Source organism: Henckelia pumila, chromosome 3 (genome assembly GCF_033568475.1).
Source record: "Henckelia pumila isolate YLH828 chromosome 3, ASM3356847v2, whole genome shotgun sequence".
NCBI lineage: Eukaryota > Viridiplantae > Streptophyta > Magnoliopsida > Lamiales > Gesneriaceae > Henckelia > Henckelia pumila.
Window position 1 is genome coordinate 62,587,590 of NC_133122.1, and position 17,399 is coordinate 62,604,988.

General features: G+C 35.6%; 1 protein-coding gene across 7 annotated transcripts; it reads right to left on the reverse strand.

The window, feature by feature from the left end:
• Positions 1-1,188: 1,188 nt before the first annotated feature.
• Positions 1,189-14,377, reverse strand: LOC140886369 (helicase protein MOM1-like). 7 transcript variants are annotated; one of them, XM_073292913.1, is made up of 11 exons: positions 14,244-14,375; positions 13,222-14,143; positions 12,692-12,865; positions 12,537-12,621; positions 10,957-11,051; positions 8,022-8,196; positions 6,961-7,864; positions 6,587-6,807; positions 5,738-5,842; positions 1,890-2,529; positions 1,189-1,804 (listed from the first exon to the last, which is right to left on the reverse strand). In XM_073292913.1, exons 6-11 carry the CDS (start codon positions 8,055-8,057, stop codon positions 1,779-1,781), a joined length of 1,932 nt encoding a protein of 643 aa, XP_073149014.1. In that variant the 5' UTR covers positions 8,058-8,196; positions 10,957-11,051; positions 12,537-12,621; positions 12,692-12,865; positions 13,222-14,143; positions 14,244-14,375; the 3' UTR covers positions 1,189-1,778. The 7 variants fall into 7 exon arrangements, with proteins under 7 accessions (XP_073149014.1, XP_073149016.1, XP_073149017.1 ...); XM_073292915.1 differs by having other exon boundaries at positions 13,222-14,027; positions 14,244-14,353; XM_073292916.1 differs by having other exon boundaries at positions 13,222-13,666; positions 14,244-14,331.
• Between the last annotated feature and the right edge of the window lie 3,022 nt (positions 14,378-17,399).

The following is a 17,399-nucleotide window of genomic DNA, read 5'->3' on the forward strand; positions in this document are numbered from 1 at the left end:
CAATTCAATGTGATTTTTTAAAGTTGAAATTTAAACTTGTGGTATGTTTTATCGGTAGCATGCACTTTTCATTGAAGTAGTTTTTTTAACAAAATTTTTGATGCTGCATAATTGGACCAACTTTCATATCTGTTAAAAAAATTGAATTTAGCTTGCGAGTGTCGGGTAATCTCACCTTGAAATGTGACTGATCCAGTTTTCTTAGCATTTATAATTGCTTAGATTTTGATGGTTTTTCCCCTTTAGAACTCAGAAAGGAAGTTTAAAAGGATCAGTACATATATATGAACTCTGAGGCTTTATTGAATTTTAATTAGTTTGTCCCTCCTTTTGGTGGTGGGAAACAAATTAGTAGAATCGATTCAACTATCAGCAACATCGAAGAACTACTGCATCTTTGAAAACTACTACTGGGTTAATGCATCAGTTAGGTTACTAACCTTCGATTAGGAAGAACACTCTATTCGGTTAGGAAGAACACTCAATATTATGATAAGTCTGAATTAACATTCAAAAATATTTTATTCGAATTATATAATCCATTAAATTTAACAAGTATTTGCTTGATTTGCACCGAACTTGCACTTGTATTAATAAAGTTGCAAACAAAGCCACAAAGCAAAAGTTTAATTTAGCAATACCTACTAAACCCACCAAATTATATGTAGTAGCACTGTACGAAACCAGAAGGCATGTATACACTTGGTAATGAATGAATGTCAATCGTTGTCCGGTAAACAAACACCACTAGATGGCAAACTCCAGATATGGCAACACATCATTTGCAGATAGATCCACATTCGAAGTTGGCAGTACAACTTGTGGATCAGGTCTAACTTGAGATGTGAGGTTTGCTTGCATCTGCTGCGCCAAGGGTGATGATGGTTGAGGAGTTGGAGGAGGAATGACAAGGGACCCGGAGGAAGCTGTAGGAGGTCTGATGGCTTGCAGGTGTGGGGCCATCGCACGATTCTCCGAGCCAGTATGGGGATTACCTTTAGGGGTGATGGCACCAATGAGTGGTCAGTGGCGGTCTAGAGGGGGTATTTGAGACCCGAGCTGGTGCACATTGAACAGGTGGAACCATAGAATTTAGAATAGCAATAGGGGCAGGTTTCGTAGCTGGAGTCGCGGATTGAAGGTGCTGCATGAGGCTCTCTGGATCACCTGCGATTAAATTGGTTATCATGTCAAGTGTACGGCCCATAAACCACACAAATGTAAACGATCATTTTTCTGCATTACTCTCTCAAACTTATATGGTCCGTGAAACGAAAGGCGAGCAACTGCAATGCAATCAGATCAGTCCAACATTTTAGCACGAGTTAATTTATGCACAGCGGTCAGGCCCACAACATATGGTGATCCGCGGACAGAGTTTTAGGAGTATCCAGAATGTTGAGTAAATACTTCTATATACACAATTCAACCGTGAACTTTATAAAAAAAATCGAAAAATTCATTTATTGTTCAATTATAATTGCTTCAAAACAAAAGAAAATATAAAACAGTATCATAACAATCAAGACAATGGCAAGAATTTTCACTTCTCAAATGATAAGAAAAAGTTTAACATATCTTGTTGCATTCCTGGGAGGCCATAAGGCCTGCGATCCAGACACTTGGATCTCAAAGCATCGGTCAACATTTTATTCATTAGAAGTACGCCCTGCTTTTTGCCAAGTTCATCCTTTTTCAACATATATTCCACTTCAGTGTTCTTAAGCTTCATATCATAATTACTGCGTATTTTGGCAATCATTTCCTGTATCTCCATCTCACATTAAGAATTGAGCTGTGAAATCTGTTTAAACAAAAAAGTTTAATACCATGAACATTATTAAAACACCACGTGGAATATGATCGAGATAAAAATTTCAGACACCAACCAAATCTTTCAGATTCTTTCTGCATCCTTTCTAGTTCAATTTGAAGTGGTTCATCGGGCAACTCTGGGGTTGAATTACCAGTAGTAACCTGAGGACTGTGGCCATGAAGGTCTCTGGGAGCATGATTTGGAAGTTCTTGAACTCTAGCCACAGGGCAAGGATCAAGGTGAGTACCACGTAGTTGTGAATTTTCTTGACTTTCAGAACTAGGTTCATGTACAAGCACTTCATCCTCCCCAGCGTCAGCAGTGGGAATCGGAAGTTCTGGAACTCTAGCCACAGGGCACGGATCAAGGTGATTACCACGTAGTTGTGAACTTTCTGGACTTTCAGAACTAGGTTCGCGTACAAGCACTTCATCCTCCCCAACCTCAGCAGTGGGAAAGGAGCTACCTGCTCGGGAATGATTTCGATGTTCAACCTCAAAAGTTGGAAACTGGTTGCCGGTGAGAATTACATCAACAGATGTGGAATGAAGCTGCTCACGGCTCTCAGTTTCTGGTGCTCCATGATTGGACAGGAGTGAGTTGTTCACAGCATGAACTACTTGTGAGGCTGAAAACTCAACATGCGAACTGCTTTGATTTTCTCGTTGAAGCTCAGCAAATACTAAATTTCGAGGGATTTGTTTCCCTGGAACCTGATCACGACCATCCCAGTTAATTTTGCAGTGCCGTGAACTAAGTTCTAAAGCATATCCAATGCAAAAAACTTCACGATGAGAATAAACGGAACATGGAAATTGATGTTCAGTTCATTTCAAATGAATTTCACATCATGACCTTAAAATAAGACGCATGCGATGCAATCTGAAAAAGATCATGAAAAGGACAACTAAGCTGACAGGGAAACTAGAGCTGTTAACTAAACTTAAGTGAACATTAAGTTTATCCAACCCAAGATCAACGGGCAAAAATCTAGCATTCCAAAATGTGATTCAAAAGGCACTACCTACTGCGGCAACAAATCATAACAATTTGGAGAAGCTGATATTAGCTCTAAATGTACCACTTGCTGTTCAGGAACAGGTAAAGCACCAACGGTCATTACATCAGGTCTATTTCTTGGATTCTCCACAGCATCAGCCAAACCAACTGCTTCAACAATATCCAACTCTTCATCAGGAATGTTAGCCAACTTTAAAGGGGTGAAACAGCCTATTATTCTATCAGGAACATGATCAAGCACCACTTTATGAACCTCTTCATTCATCACAACTGGTTGAGATTTATAAGAAACCTGCTGACTCTGAGCAGGCAGGTCCATCGAAGCAATTTCATCATTAGGGTACTTTGATTGATTAGGCTTCTCAACCACAGCCAATGATCATATATCTAAAGACAATACCAACATTTCACTTGGTATATTCGAATCTGTCAAATCACTTACAGTTTCAATAGGAACAATACAGCAAACTGCCTCAGATGGTGCACTATTTGATGTCTCAGATTGTGCACTATTAGATGTCACAGATGGTGCCACCTCATTCCTATCCTCACGTTCTATTTCACTTTCAGCAAGTTCCATTGTCATTTTCTCTTCTATAGGGATCTGGCCTTCAGCATGCTCTTCGTCAACATTAGATGGTTCCATACTAACGCCTACGCCTTCTTCCACTAACAAGTTGCCAGATTCAACAAAGTTCTCAGAACAATGCAAATAAATCCTCTTTAGAGTTTGCAGTCTCGAATAAACTGATGTCACTTGTTCTTCAGTGCATTGATAATCAAGAAGCTGATTTGCTGACATGAGGGAATCCTTCTTATCAACTTTTTGTTTTAAGATTGAGGCTGCAATCCAACACTAGCAGCATAAAAGTAGAATCAGACTTGTTAGGTAGTGCAAGAGTAGCGGGTGAATGAGTCAGCGTAGAAAAGTTCGCAAAACTTTACTTTTCAACCTAGTTAAAGAATTGAGGAGATATATGGAGCAAGAAATAAAGTACTCCTCTTCACTAGACATTTCACTAACTGTTACATACTAGATATTAGACAAAGCAAGCAGTTATATAGGAGAAAGATTATGGGACAAATTAGTCTGCTGGCTCCTACCAACTAGAAAAAACCATGAACCCAGGCAATCAAATGCCCAAACATTTTAGCAAAAAGAAAGATGTATATTGTGCTTCAAGATATCCCATTGAAAATTTTCTGCTGAACCAAAAGAGAGCAACAATAGACACCTATTCAAGGAAAGAAATGAATTTTTTAATTTCTCAGATTAATGAACGAGCATGGGTGAGGGTGAGAAGCATGTACTTATTTGGTTTTATTCAATAGTCTATGGAATTTATGCTACACAATTTCCAAGAGTTGGGGTTAATCCGGTTGAGAGGGAATTTCATGTGTCTTATCATGTTATTGCCAATTATTATGTTCAACCAGGAGTACGTGGATGTGGAATGTGGACAATCTATCATTTTAACCTAATTATCATGATATCATTTCTATCATTATTATAAGTCCCAAGAAGTTCATCGTGTAATTGAATACAAGGCCATAAACTAATCGTTGCAAAATTTTCAGTTATTAAAAGACAAACTTTGCAAAATTCAAGACAAGCTTACTGAAACTTCTCATTCAAGAGTGTGGAGTGTAGTCTACAGCTTTGAACATCATTGTCAGCCAGGGCAGCTGACAACACCACATTGATGTGCAATTCATGAACTTTTTTGCCAAATGACAAAGTACCCCACCCCAATAGTGAGTTTTTACATCGTCAAAACGATAATTATGTGTGGTATCATACTTACAACTTTAAAAATCCAAACAGGACCACAAACTCCGATCTCGGGAGGCAGAGAAAATTAAGTGAAAAGAAACCAGCATGTAAAGCTAAATCATTTGCCAACAATGAAAGTTATGTTTTGCTGGGTAGAATATTGTTGGATTTTTACAATCCAACATGGTAAACGTATCGCAAACCAGTTGGTTGCTTTCATACCAGCCCATGGTCATTGACTGTTTTTAAATCTTTTCCTGGTCATTGACTGTTTTTAATTCTTTTCTTTATTTTTTATTTTAATTAAAAATAAAGGACAACCGTGCAAGCTGCGCTTTATTGATAACAAACAGCAATACATGCAAGGGGGGACTAGGACAAAATTGCTTCAAAAATCGATGATGAGAAAAAAATGAAACTGGTGGCAGCCTGGTCAAAATATGGAGCTTTGTTGGTGGCCAGCAGCAACAGCAGGTGGTGGTAGAGGAGAGATATTTGAAACTGGGGAAATTGCAGTAAAAAAATAGGAGAAGAAAAGGAAAAAATGAGAAAGGCTAAATAACCAAAAAAAAAAAAAGTGGGAAAAATAAACGGTGACTTGAGAGGTGGCACCTTTGGCAGTAATGGTGGATGAGAAAGAGGTCGGGCAATCGGCATCAAAGCAAGACAAATAGAAACGAAAACAGGAAACAAGTGTGACAAGAAGAATTTATGCTAGCTTAATTAATAATTGTTTATAATCGAATATGATATCGTTTCCTAAAAAAATTTTGTACTAGATTACAAAAATTTTGAATTTTGCCATGACAGGTCAAAGAAATAAGGATGATTATAATATGAGTATTACATCTCTCATTTGAATTCTAGTTCACTGACTTCTATAAACTAAGTTGCTTCTGCTTTGACGCATTATGCTCATAGGTCTTGAATGAAACCCGTTCTCCAGCCACAAACTTTCTAATAAATGACATTTATTGACTCAATCCAATTTCTATATAAACTTCAAACCGTTCATTAACAAAAAATGTTATCCTAGCCAAGATTAGTGCACAAGGATAATGACATCAGAAGAATCCAACCAAGCATATCAGCAGCAAGAAATTGTCATGCATGGAAAAGAAACTGACCAGTGATACTTGTAAAGCCTGGACATATGCTGGCGAGTCAGTGCTGACTTGGTGATTCTCGATGACATATTTAAGAAATCTTCTCACCATATCCATGACAACTTCCTGCATTTGAAACCATGGGAATTGTTAGATATTAGGGTGATCTCGGAAGCACAAGGTATCACTGAGGTTTGAAGGTTCAGTCCGACAATAGCTATCAGTTCAAAATATTACAATTTGAAAATAACGGATTCACTTTTCATTTCTAGAATCACAAAACCAAGTCCTCGTAGTAAAACTTCCTACACAAGTTAAAAAAATATTAAAAAGATGTAAACTTTATGATAGAAATAGAGAAAGCCAACAGCAAGTCCTGAAAGAATTTGAGCCTCCAATGTCCTATTTCTGATTCAGTTTTAACTCGCCTCTAGGCACTTCCAAAACGGCAGAATGAAGTCTTCCCCATATATTTTTCAGTACTTAGATCTTTCACCATTAAATCTTCATCTAAAACAATTTCCTTTCTTATTAAGAGCTAAGAAGCACAAACATCATTAATTAAAATGCTGCCTGCTTAGTTGTCAGCTAAGGTACACTTCCTAATCTTCAAACTAAAGATAGAAAGTTATAGCCCATAGATGGTTAGAAATATATGTCTACTTTCAGTCTCAAGCAGGGGCCCAACAAGGGGGGTGTGGCATAAGAGTACGGGAAAATGAATGACATGATTTTGCTTAGTTCTGCATGCATCTCTGTTTAGGGTTTCAATCATACATATCAATGAAAACACAAGTTACAGCATTTTCAATCAGACAGTTTTGTTCTAGAGCAATGTTTCTTTTCAAGCATAAAAAGAAGGGACGTTACCCAGAGCTGAAGAATTTGGCACAGTTTTATAGTCTCTCCTTCCAGAAAACTATAGAGGTCCTTCTGCTCATCAAATAGTACGCCTTTGCCCTCTGGTTCACCCACATCAACCTCGGGACCATGAGAGCTCTGACCATATTTACGATTTGGATAACTGTCGGAAGTAACACTCTCTGTCCAACACGTCTTAGACTTATCAGAGGCAAAGAGAATTGAAGACCCTGCATCAGAACCAGAAAATTAATGGTATGTTTGTCGAGATATTCAAGTTACACCATATTTCTCCATTAAGACAAGAAATGTAGCAAAGTAAAGACGGATAGAATGAACAAAACTCATCAGGCAATAATTGGGATGTCTCGGGATTTCTATACCTCCTCCATCAGAACAGGCAGGTTGAGTGACTTGATACTCTCCTAGCTCAAATTGAACTGAGGATGGACCCCTTTTATGCCTCTTTGCAACATTATCATTCTCAGCGTCAGGTGATTCATTCATGTACTGTACTCTCTTCCGATTTCGTGAATGTGAAGCCCTGATATGCCTCCAGGGTGGATCTTTTCTATCCAACAGGTTTTTCCAAAAAATGTATGGCTCCTCTCCATCTTTCAACTGTTTTTTTGCCTCGCCAAGCAACGGAATATTCATGCTATAGTTTTCAGCACTCGACCGAACTTCTGAAATCACACTCAGACCAATATTTTTACAACTTTCAGAAAGTATGGCCTGGAACTCCTGGGTGACTTCATCCAAAACTGAGTGCCCAGATGCAACGATAAAAGCAGCATTGTTAGTGTAAGCATGATAATCATCTAATTGGTTGAACAGATATGAGGCACCCCACATGACTAGAGAGTCACTAGTGGTCCGGCCGAAAGCTTGCAAATTATTATCAAGTTTCAGATTTTTCTTTGCAAGGACTAGGGCTCTTTCTTCAACAGTACAGGAAGAGTATAACCTGAAAACTTTCATCTGTTCAGCTTTTGAATCAAATGATATCTTCTGTAGTGCTCTAATATCATTAGCAGGATTCCAGTCACTGTCATATAAGACAACGATATCCACAGCTAAAAGTTTGATGGTCGAAGAACAAGCACGGTTTTCCAGCAGAAAAGCAAATTGCCCAGTTTCCTTTTTATTGAATCGATTTACAGCAGCTTGCCTCTTAGGGTGGCTCGCCCTAGCATCAACACGTTCATAAGTATTTGCACCATATTTTTGGCGCAAAAAATCATCCAATATATATCCGATTGATGCCCCTCCAGAGCGCCGTATTGACTGTTCAAATAGTAAATGAACTCAAGAGGAGCCATAGATCACGAAAATAGATATGTGAATCTGTCTAACACAACATCGCATGCATGAAGCTAGGAATACAAACAAGTGAACGAATAACACATGCCTATAATCGAAAAGTATCTCTCGCTTGATATACCTGATGAAGTATCAGTGTTTTTAACCCTCGAGTCATACACTCTGCGCATTACATCAAGAAGTTGTAATTTTCCACTTGCTTTTATGCCGACGTCCAACACCTCTGCAGCAGGGAATTTCTCAGCAAGCATGCGTTCTTGTAAAGAAGAGTCCACAAGGTAAGGGTGATCACAACACTGTTAAGAAAAATGTGAATCATATTGAAACTTAGTACTCGCAAAAAGCATAGAGAATGGAAAAGTGCCATTTTTGTGGCATAAAGATGAGACATTAGAGGTTGTTTATGCATTTCAAACACACAAAATATTAATAACTATTACATAAAAAGTATACAAGCACAGTGCACATGACCAAAAAAAGAACATGAGCTAGATCTTGGTCAAAATTTTATAGTAAAATATCCAAAATCTCTATCATATCATTGCTACATAATCCAAAATTGGCAGCCACAGCTGGTCAATGATTTCCAACTGACGTGAAATGCACTCTCATTCAGTACACGGCATGCCAAGCACTCATTCCAAAAACCAAATAGTTGCTGTAATTGTGTAATTGGAGAGAAATGTGCGAGCAAGCCTTTCGAACATTTAGAAGAATGTCTGGGAGGGCCCCAACAGAATCATTCCTCGAACAAGAGCGAAGAAAAATAGAGTTGGAAAGAAGGGTAGAACAATACAGCTCAAGTTGAAGGTTTGATATCTAAGAAGGAACCCAATACTCAAGGAACTTGGATGCTTCAGAAGTGCTTTTGTTTGACACAGAAGGTGGCAGTCTCTCCTGTAATTTAACAAGATTTTCCTTTATGTCAGATTTCAGGCTTAGTTTCTCAAAAAAACCATGAGAATCAAGCCAAGAAAATATATAAAGGTATTCCAAAATTGTATCCTCACAAAAGAAATATCAAAAGAATGAAAATTGTAATAAATAAAATATTAAGATAGTAATAAGCAAAAAAAAACTTTTTATGTGACTCAAACCTGAGATGCAACTGCAAGTTATTGGCAACCAATGTCTGTCCAAGGGACTGATCGATTCACATGTTAGATACATAACTCAAACATTGGCTGATTAGTAAGCGTCATGGTTTGCTATCGCGGTCGCAAAGGCCGTTGAAGAGGCCACTGTTCCAGTTCCAATGACATTTCACAGAACCGTGTTGAAAATCACGGATTCTTTAAAAGTCACTTCGTTAATTAAAACTGATAAAGTTTCATAAATTTTGTTCAACAGACCACAATTTGATTTAAAAGTCCAACCACCTCATGACATCACTGTGTGACATCCTTCTTTTTTATATATAGGAAACGATAATATATTAATAGAATAGGTCAATTAAAAAAACTGGACCAGCGGTGAGCCGTGCATGCCTAACTTAGGCTCAAAAGCTGCTAGTAAAATATAAAACTCCAACTCCTGTACAGATCTGACATCGAAAATTATTTAAACTACGTATTCTTCAAACTCCAACATGCAACTCTAAGCTAGATCTTATCCCAAAATTCTTCAAGCAAGTCTTCTAAATCGTCAAAGATCTTCCCGTTCTTTCCAACCACACCAACCAACATAAACAGTTAATAACCAAAATCCGAAAGATACTATCCCTCATCCCCAGACCACTCCCAAAAATATCCGGCGTGACATCCTTGTTTAGATAATCAATTGATGACTTTAGTATTCCTTCCTCGTTTTTCCGTAAAAAATGAGTCATCAGACTCACTGTCCAAATAAAAAACTCAGTTATTAAAAAATATTTTTTACTCGGGATAAACAAACTGTGCCAACTGTATTTTGGCCCTCCTCTTTTCGTTTTGAGTCTAACAGTTGAATCTCAATGCACTTTCTCGAAGGTACATCAAACCGTCCACATTTAACCAACTAAACTATCTAAAGTTTCCTATTCTATCATTTACGATTTATTGATTATTGAGGACATACCAGCATTTTTCTTTATATGCTCACCTCTAATTCGGTCCACTCTTCTGTACTCATTCATTCACCTTATCATTCTCTTACAAATATTTAATAGAAAACTGGCCAAAGAACCAGCCCATAGAACTTTATTTTTTTTTACTGTCACGTAATACTCCCATTGATATAACAAATTTATTTATTTGTAAATTAAACCATGATATATAAATTACAACAATCCAAGTGATTGCCCACCATCTAAAATAATTCTCCATTCAATTTCCTACTGAATCAAAATTAGCAGCGTAAATATTCTATTTCCTACATAGCTCGACGCCTTTCTCCTACATGCACCTTGCTAAGTCCAACTCTTTATTGATACACCTATAATCTCATCGTTTAATACCATGCGATTCTTAAAGTAACACCATAAAATACAGACTTGTATATCCTTGGTTAACTCATCCAAATATTAACTCAATGAGATATGGAGTAAATGCAAAGCCTTGTTGTAGCCTAAAATTGATACAAACATATTTCTTGCTGACTCTAGCAGTAATTATACCATTTGCTACTCCATTTATTACCTAAAAGATTATGAAAATTCAATTTAGATGAGACATAGAGAATAAATATATAAGATATGTAGAGTACACAAAGTCAGTAACCCCATCAATTCGTTCACAAGGCTCTATATATCACAGGTGGCAATATGGATCCTCCAAAAATTCCTATAGCCAAAAATGTCATTTCAGGTGCTTTACAGATGATGATTTATTTGTTGTTCCAAGAAAAATAGTTGAGAAAACAAATCTTGTTCCTTTTTTACAGCTTGAAATAGAAGTTTTTGGCATTTCAACAATATGAATAATAGTGACCAAAATAGTGAATTTGTACAGGCCAACAAAGCATATAAAATATAAACTTGAAAAAAATATATATATCTTCATAACAGGTGAACAGATTAAAGGGCTTAATAAATAATAAGCTGTACATGCTATTTAAATCGTAGCACATGAAAGACCGACCTCACGAGTAGACAAGCTGCAGCCTATGTCCTCGGTTACCACATCACTATTCACTACAAGAGCACTGTTCCTGCTTTGGGGAATCGTGATTGACCCTGCAGGAAAAATCATATACTAATCAATTAAAGAAAGATGGAATTCTTGCCCTCCTTGTATTGTCATTTTTTTTATTTAGGGTGTGAGGTTGCACGAAGGAAATGCAATCTTGTAAATTTTGACATGACAAAATAAACTAAAGTAGTACATGTCAATGTAAGTTGAAACCAAACAAGCAAAAAAAAAAAGAGTGTCCCTCGAAACTAGAGTTAGAAGTTACAAAAAATCACAAACAAGATCCAAGAACTACTTAAAATAAGGACCATCCTCTATGAATTGTGTTGCATTAGCAAGCGGAGACATCATGAAAAAATATATAACAGCATCAACAACCTTTAGTTTATATTGTAAAGTATATAAAAAAATAAACTACTATAGTTTTTTGTTTCCAGTGTGACCAAGAGAACTCCCAGAAAATAATAGATTTGTACTATCTTTTCCATTTCCAAACCAAAACAATCCTTCATTTGACGACCAAAGGTTATGGATCCCATCCAGAAATCAAGATAAACTGGAGAATGAACCAAGTCAACATTAATCAAGGGCAATCCATTCGCACTTCTAGGCCCGAGATAAAAGATGGTTAATCTGGTACTGCAATGGTTTCCTTTAACTAGAGAACGTTTAGAAGTCCTCTACAACATAAACGGCAAGGTTCATACATAAAAATGCATGAATGGTCCTTTCGCAAGAGGCAACTGTTATCAACAAACATTCAATGGCATCTGTCACAGGTCATAGCACCTGACAAAGCATTCCTAATGTTTTGTTGCAGTTCAAAACGGGTTTTTTTTTTAAACCTTGGTCAACCTTTTTTGCAAGAAAATGACCTCTTCAAGTGAAATACACTTGAGGAGGTCATTTTCTTTTTTTTAAAAAAAATTTCCATTCAAATCTCTCGAGGATGGATCCATAAAAGTGCTTAATAAATGGCCATCAAGCAAGTGAATATTACAAGTAACATAACTCTTCACATTTACCAGAAAACCATGAGACTGAAATTGAAGTGGCAAGTCTTAAGCATAAGTAAAACTTAGCAAGTTGCTTTTCGAATTATCTTTATCGCGGTCGATATTTGCTAACACACTCAATTGAAAACAACCCCCATTCGCCACCCCAAAAGAAAAAGAAACAGAAAAAATATTATTTTGGCGTGGCATTCAACAAAGGCCAAGCAGCTTTATTGATTTGATGAGTCATGAAGTTACATGTCAGCTCTCTGTCACTTGTATTCCGTCCCCATTTGCAAAGGTGCGTGCCAGGTGGTCTTTTAATGACTGAGAATTAATTAATTAAATGTAAAAAAATTTATAACGAACAATCTGTCCTGATCTTGTTTGTTAGATTATAAACAATCAATGTAGTACAAAAGCAAAGATGGAACATGCTGGTCACATGTCAATATTCATTAAACTTCTCAAACATGCAAAACGAGTAAAGTTAGGCTTACTATCCAGAATCCCAGATTGTATATGGAAACATACCTTTTTATTTTGGAGCATAGAACACAAGTCCTCATGAGACCTTGATTCTCACACATCGTCGATGATGATGGAATACTCTCTAAAACTGCCAGTAAAAAAGTTTTACTGCCACTGATAAATGTAAACTCAGAATGTGTATCTATTATCCATCATACCTTTTGGGCCCATAAATTGTTCACCACTTTCCGAATTCATGGAAACAACCTGTGTTGTTTCCAAGGAAGCTGAGCATTCTGGCTGAGGAGCATCTATGCCAATAGGCAGAAGATTTCCTGGTAGTTTTTCAGAAACACTGAAACTTTTATTGGAATCTTTTACACCATTTCTATCTGGGTCATCAGCACAAACATAAGATGATCTATTAGGTCCGTCCAGCGCCCCATCAACATATACATGAGATAGAACAAAAGATGTCTATGTCATCATTAAAACTTAGTGTATTAAGGATATCATGTGTCATCAGATCTCCAATTTAACTCCAGTTAGTTACCACAGTTAGAAACAGCATGCACGTTTGGAAGGGGAGAAAAAGGAAAGTATTAACACATGATATCACAAATTCGTATGATAACCAAAGATAGTAAAGACGATGGATACAACTGGATTAAAGATAAGGTGAGACAATTTTCCACTATTAGAAGTATCAATGCGAGAGAAAGTGGCTCTCACGTTCGGAATTATTTACCTACAACCATTTCCATAACACGCTGTCTTTTGAATAACCCCTTGAAAGTACGGGCATTCATTTTATTCCCATTCATGAAATGAGAATCCACGTCAAGTTTAGCTCTCTTAGACTCCATCATCGCCTGATCGCAGTTCTCTTTCTCCCTCTGACCTAAGAGCACTGGTTCTTTTGCAGATTGCTCGGAACCAGAAGAACTTGATGATGCATTTTTATTAGTCCTATCAGACATTCTCATAGGACTCAGTGTACACTATTTTTCAGGTCCTTCAGATTTTCTTTTCACTGGAGCTGTCGAAGGTGGTGTCTCCTTCTCAAGGCACTTGGACTTCTGCGAACGATGTGGCGACAAATATTTTCCCTTACTTGGTGTTTTATTAAAATTAGAGCTATCCAACTCATCTTTGAAATGTCGCCCCGATCGAGTGTCCCTAACCATTCTCAGCTTCAGCAGTAGCCACAAAATTGGAAGCTTAAAATTCTTAGACATCATTGATCTCAAAATAAACTCAATAAAAAATATCAAAAAAAAAAAAAACACTACTGCCAACAAGCTGTAGCCATAAATTCGGAAGCCTAAAATTCTTAGACAACTTTGATCTAAAATAAAATCATAAAAAATATCCAAAAAAGAAAAAACTACCGACTAACGACTGAACTTGATTGATGTTTTCTCTTGACATCCTCACGCCAGTAGATAAGTCAAAACCTCGTTCAAATCACCCCACCATCACTTTCATTGTCATGACCCATATGATTAACATTTCCACCAATCCACGGTTACAAAACAACAATTTTTTTGTTTTCTGAAAGGGAAAAAAAACTACTAAAATCCAAACATCTATTGGATACCCGGTAAAACACCAGCCATGCATGCCCGAAAAAACAAGAACACAAAAACATTTTGCTAGTTAAACCCCATCTGTACAAAACAAACAAAAACCCGCAGCAAAATGAACAGATAACTCAAACAAGCAAAAATTGTCAAAAACTAAGCAAATAAAAAAGTTCAAAAAATGTACCTTTCAAGCGCAATAAAACCCTAAATTGTAGAAAGTTGCAATTATGGAATTCCAGGGTTAAAAATCAGGGGAAGCCGGGAAGAAATTTTATCCGTGATTGTGCATTGTAACTGTAAGCACGGTGAGTAGGAGGATTATGTGCCATGATACATAATATAATAATAATAATTATTATTATTATTAATGTGCGTTGAACAGAAATAGGATCGATGAATCCTTTTCTTAATTCAGAAATTGGCCACGTTTATTCTTTGAAATTCTTCTCTAATTCTTGTATTGATAGATTGATCTTATTAATATTATTTTCTAAATCTCCTAGATCTTTTTCTAATTTTATTAAGGACGTCATTGTGATGAGGTTGACTCATTAACAATAGCTTGTTTAATTTTAAGAATATTTTGATTCATGGTTCCAATCTTATCAAGAATATCTTCATCATTTCTAGCAAATGATAATGATCTTCTTGGTACAGACTGTTTTGTGATTTGGAGGTCATCTGACCTCCATCTTTTATAGGGATTTATTTTTTCAATAAATGCTTTTCGAGGGTGTTCAATTCTTGTAATATTTTCAAACATTCTTTCAACAGAAATAGTTGGTTTTGTTGAAATTATTCCTGTTTGAGAATTATTACTTATTGCTAAACCGACAACATAGTTTATATTGATCGGATGGTTTCCTGTTAACATATGATTATTTCTATAAAAGTAATAATCTAATGTTAAAACGTCATTTATGTTTTTATCAAAAAGAGATATATTGTATTGTGGATAAATACAAAATTTCATCTTTTTGTAACATAAATTTCCTTCAATTTTTCCAAGGATAGAATCCTCGAAATTACGTATTCTTTTGTCACGAACTGTTATTTCAATTGGTGTATCTATTCCTTCTCGGTAGTGAGCTGATATTATTATTTCAATTCCTCCGATATGAACATATTTCAGTTCAGATCGTTTTTTTTTCACTGGCTTTTGCCATGATGATATTAATATCTTGAGTTGTTAATAACTTCAGAGTATTAGACTTTGATTCGTTATTTATTTTACAAGATTGTTCTTTTTTACGAATCGAATAATAAATTAAATTTTTTCTGGGATTAATAAAATTTGAAATCTTACTTAGTATTTCTGGTTGGTCTATTAGATTTGTTTTTGAATTAGAAAACCCTGTTTTCTGTATTTCAGCAAACTTACTTTGATTGAATATAATATTCAAATTATACTCTTGGTTTTCTTCAGATTCATCGATCTGACTGTTTTGATTTGGAATTGTTACTTCTGTCATTTTAACAGATGATAGAACTTCTTAATTTTCTTAAGGCTATTAAAAGCCTTTTTGTTGAATCAATCTGTTCTAATAAATTCTGAAAATTTTCGAAACTATCAATTGAAGATTGACAATTTTTAAGATGTTTCAAATTGTTTTCACAATTTTATATATCAAAATTTATATTTTGAGAATATAAATTAAAGATATTCATTTTTGTATTTTCATACATTTTTCATTTAGTAAAAATTGTTACTTTTATTATTTTGTTTTTGTTGATCGGATTTCGATAACAAAGTTTATTTTTATTCATAACATATTGTTTTGTCTTCAATTTCATCGTTTTCAGAAATTTGAATTATCATTTTCCAGTTGCTTGAAAAATGTTCTTTTTTATGATTTTTGAAATAAAAGGTTTGGAGATCTTTTATTTTATTCCATAATTGATCTATTTGACGTAAATCTTTTAGTAAGATTATTTTATCAAATAAATTTTTAATCTCAATATCTAAAGTTAATCCAGGCATTAATAATCTGCTTTATTTAAGCTCTGATACCAGGTTGCGAAATTCTTAAAATCTTATGAATTTTCTTATTCATGGATTTACAGATCTGATTCATTTATAACGGATAAATGTTTTCATATTAGTTTGGTTTCATTCATGGGTTATTAATACAAATTTTAGTTGATAAATTGATTCAAATATGGTTAAATCAGAAGTATTTAAACGATATTCATGAAATGTATCATATTCATGATCATCTTCTATTTCAAACCAGTTTTTTATTATTAATCTTCCATTTCTTATAAAGGATGATGACATGATTAATGTATTTTGACTATTTCTTTGAATTAAGGGCTGCAGGAGGTTTAGGAAGGTTACCTTGTTTGAATGAATCTTGGTTTTGAGCAGAGGCCAAATCCTTGCTTTCCCTTAACGATCACTTGATCAACTGATACTTGCTCTATGGATCTCCAGGTTTACTCTAACCATGAATATTCAATGGTTGGTTTCCAACCTTATCCTCCTTACGCCCTGCTTGTTTAGTTATTAGCCATAAGGCTTATTTTGTTTCTGATTTTATGTTTCTTAGTTTCTGATAGTTTTCATACGTCTTGTATGAACCAGATTGTAAGAAACTTTTAGAAGAGAGAGATACTCAAACTTCACTTCTACTTTTACAGCATAAAACATCTCCTTTTATAGGCATGGAGAAACGCATATATAATTAAAAATAAAATAAAAGAAGGGGGACCACCCGACACTACATAATGAAAACAGATCATTTTACATCTGAGTGGATGCCTTTAACATGTGGTGTGGTCCACGATTTCATTTGTTTTTACATTGTGTCACTCTCTGAATCACTGGTGCATTCGGACCATTTTTTTATTGGTTTGTCTTCTTTGACAGCTGGTTTGTCCTCTTTGACAGCTTCTTCTTCTGTCTGAATGGGTTGGCAATGTCCACATTTGTGAGTGAAAATCATTGTTCTTAGTCTTTGACATAACATTTGTTGGATTTCTCGGGTCATGTCAACTCTTGCTTCATAGATTGGAGCTTCGAATTGAGCTAACATGACTTGTTCTTTATTTTGGATTGTCTCCTTGTGTCCAGTGGTTAATAAAATTTTACTGATTGCAAAATTTATTTTAACCTTTGAGTTTCCATCAATCTTTTCTATCTTTGAGATCATATCAATCAATGTCTTTATTCTTATCTCAGAAAGTGTTGAGATATCCATTACTGGTTTCTCTTCATTTGATCCTTCGAATAAGAACTTGTCTTTTTGTTTTCGACATTGAATATATACCATTGGTTGATAGAATTTGTTATCATCCCAATCTGGAAGGGTTGAGTGAATACTCAATGTTAATACTGGAT

Bases quoted from the DNA above. Each gene is read 5' to 3' on its own strand.
- LOC140886369 (XM_073292917.1), bottom strand. From the start codon at position 8,057: ATGACTCGAGGGTTAAAAACACTGATACTTCATCAG. The intron at 7,865-8,021 runs GTATATCAAGCG...CTATTTGAACAG, and splicing joins AAACACTGATACTTCATCAG to TCAATACGGCGCTCTGGAGG. The intron at 1,805-1,889 runs GTTGGTGTCTGA...TTGTTTAAACAG, and splicing joins GAAAGAATCTGAAAGATTTG to ATTTCACAGCTCAATTCTTA.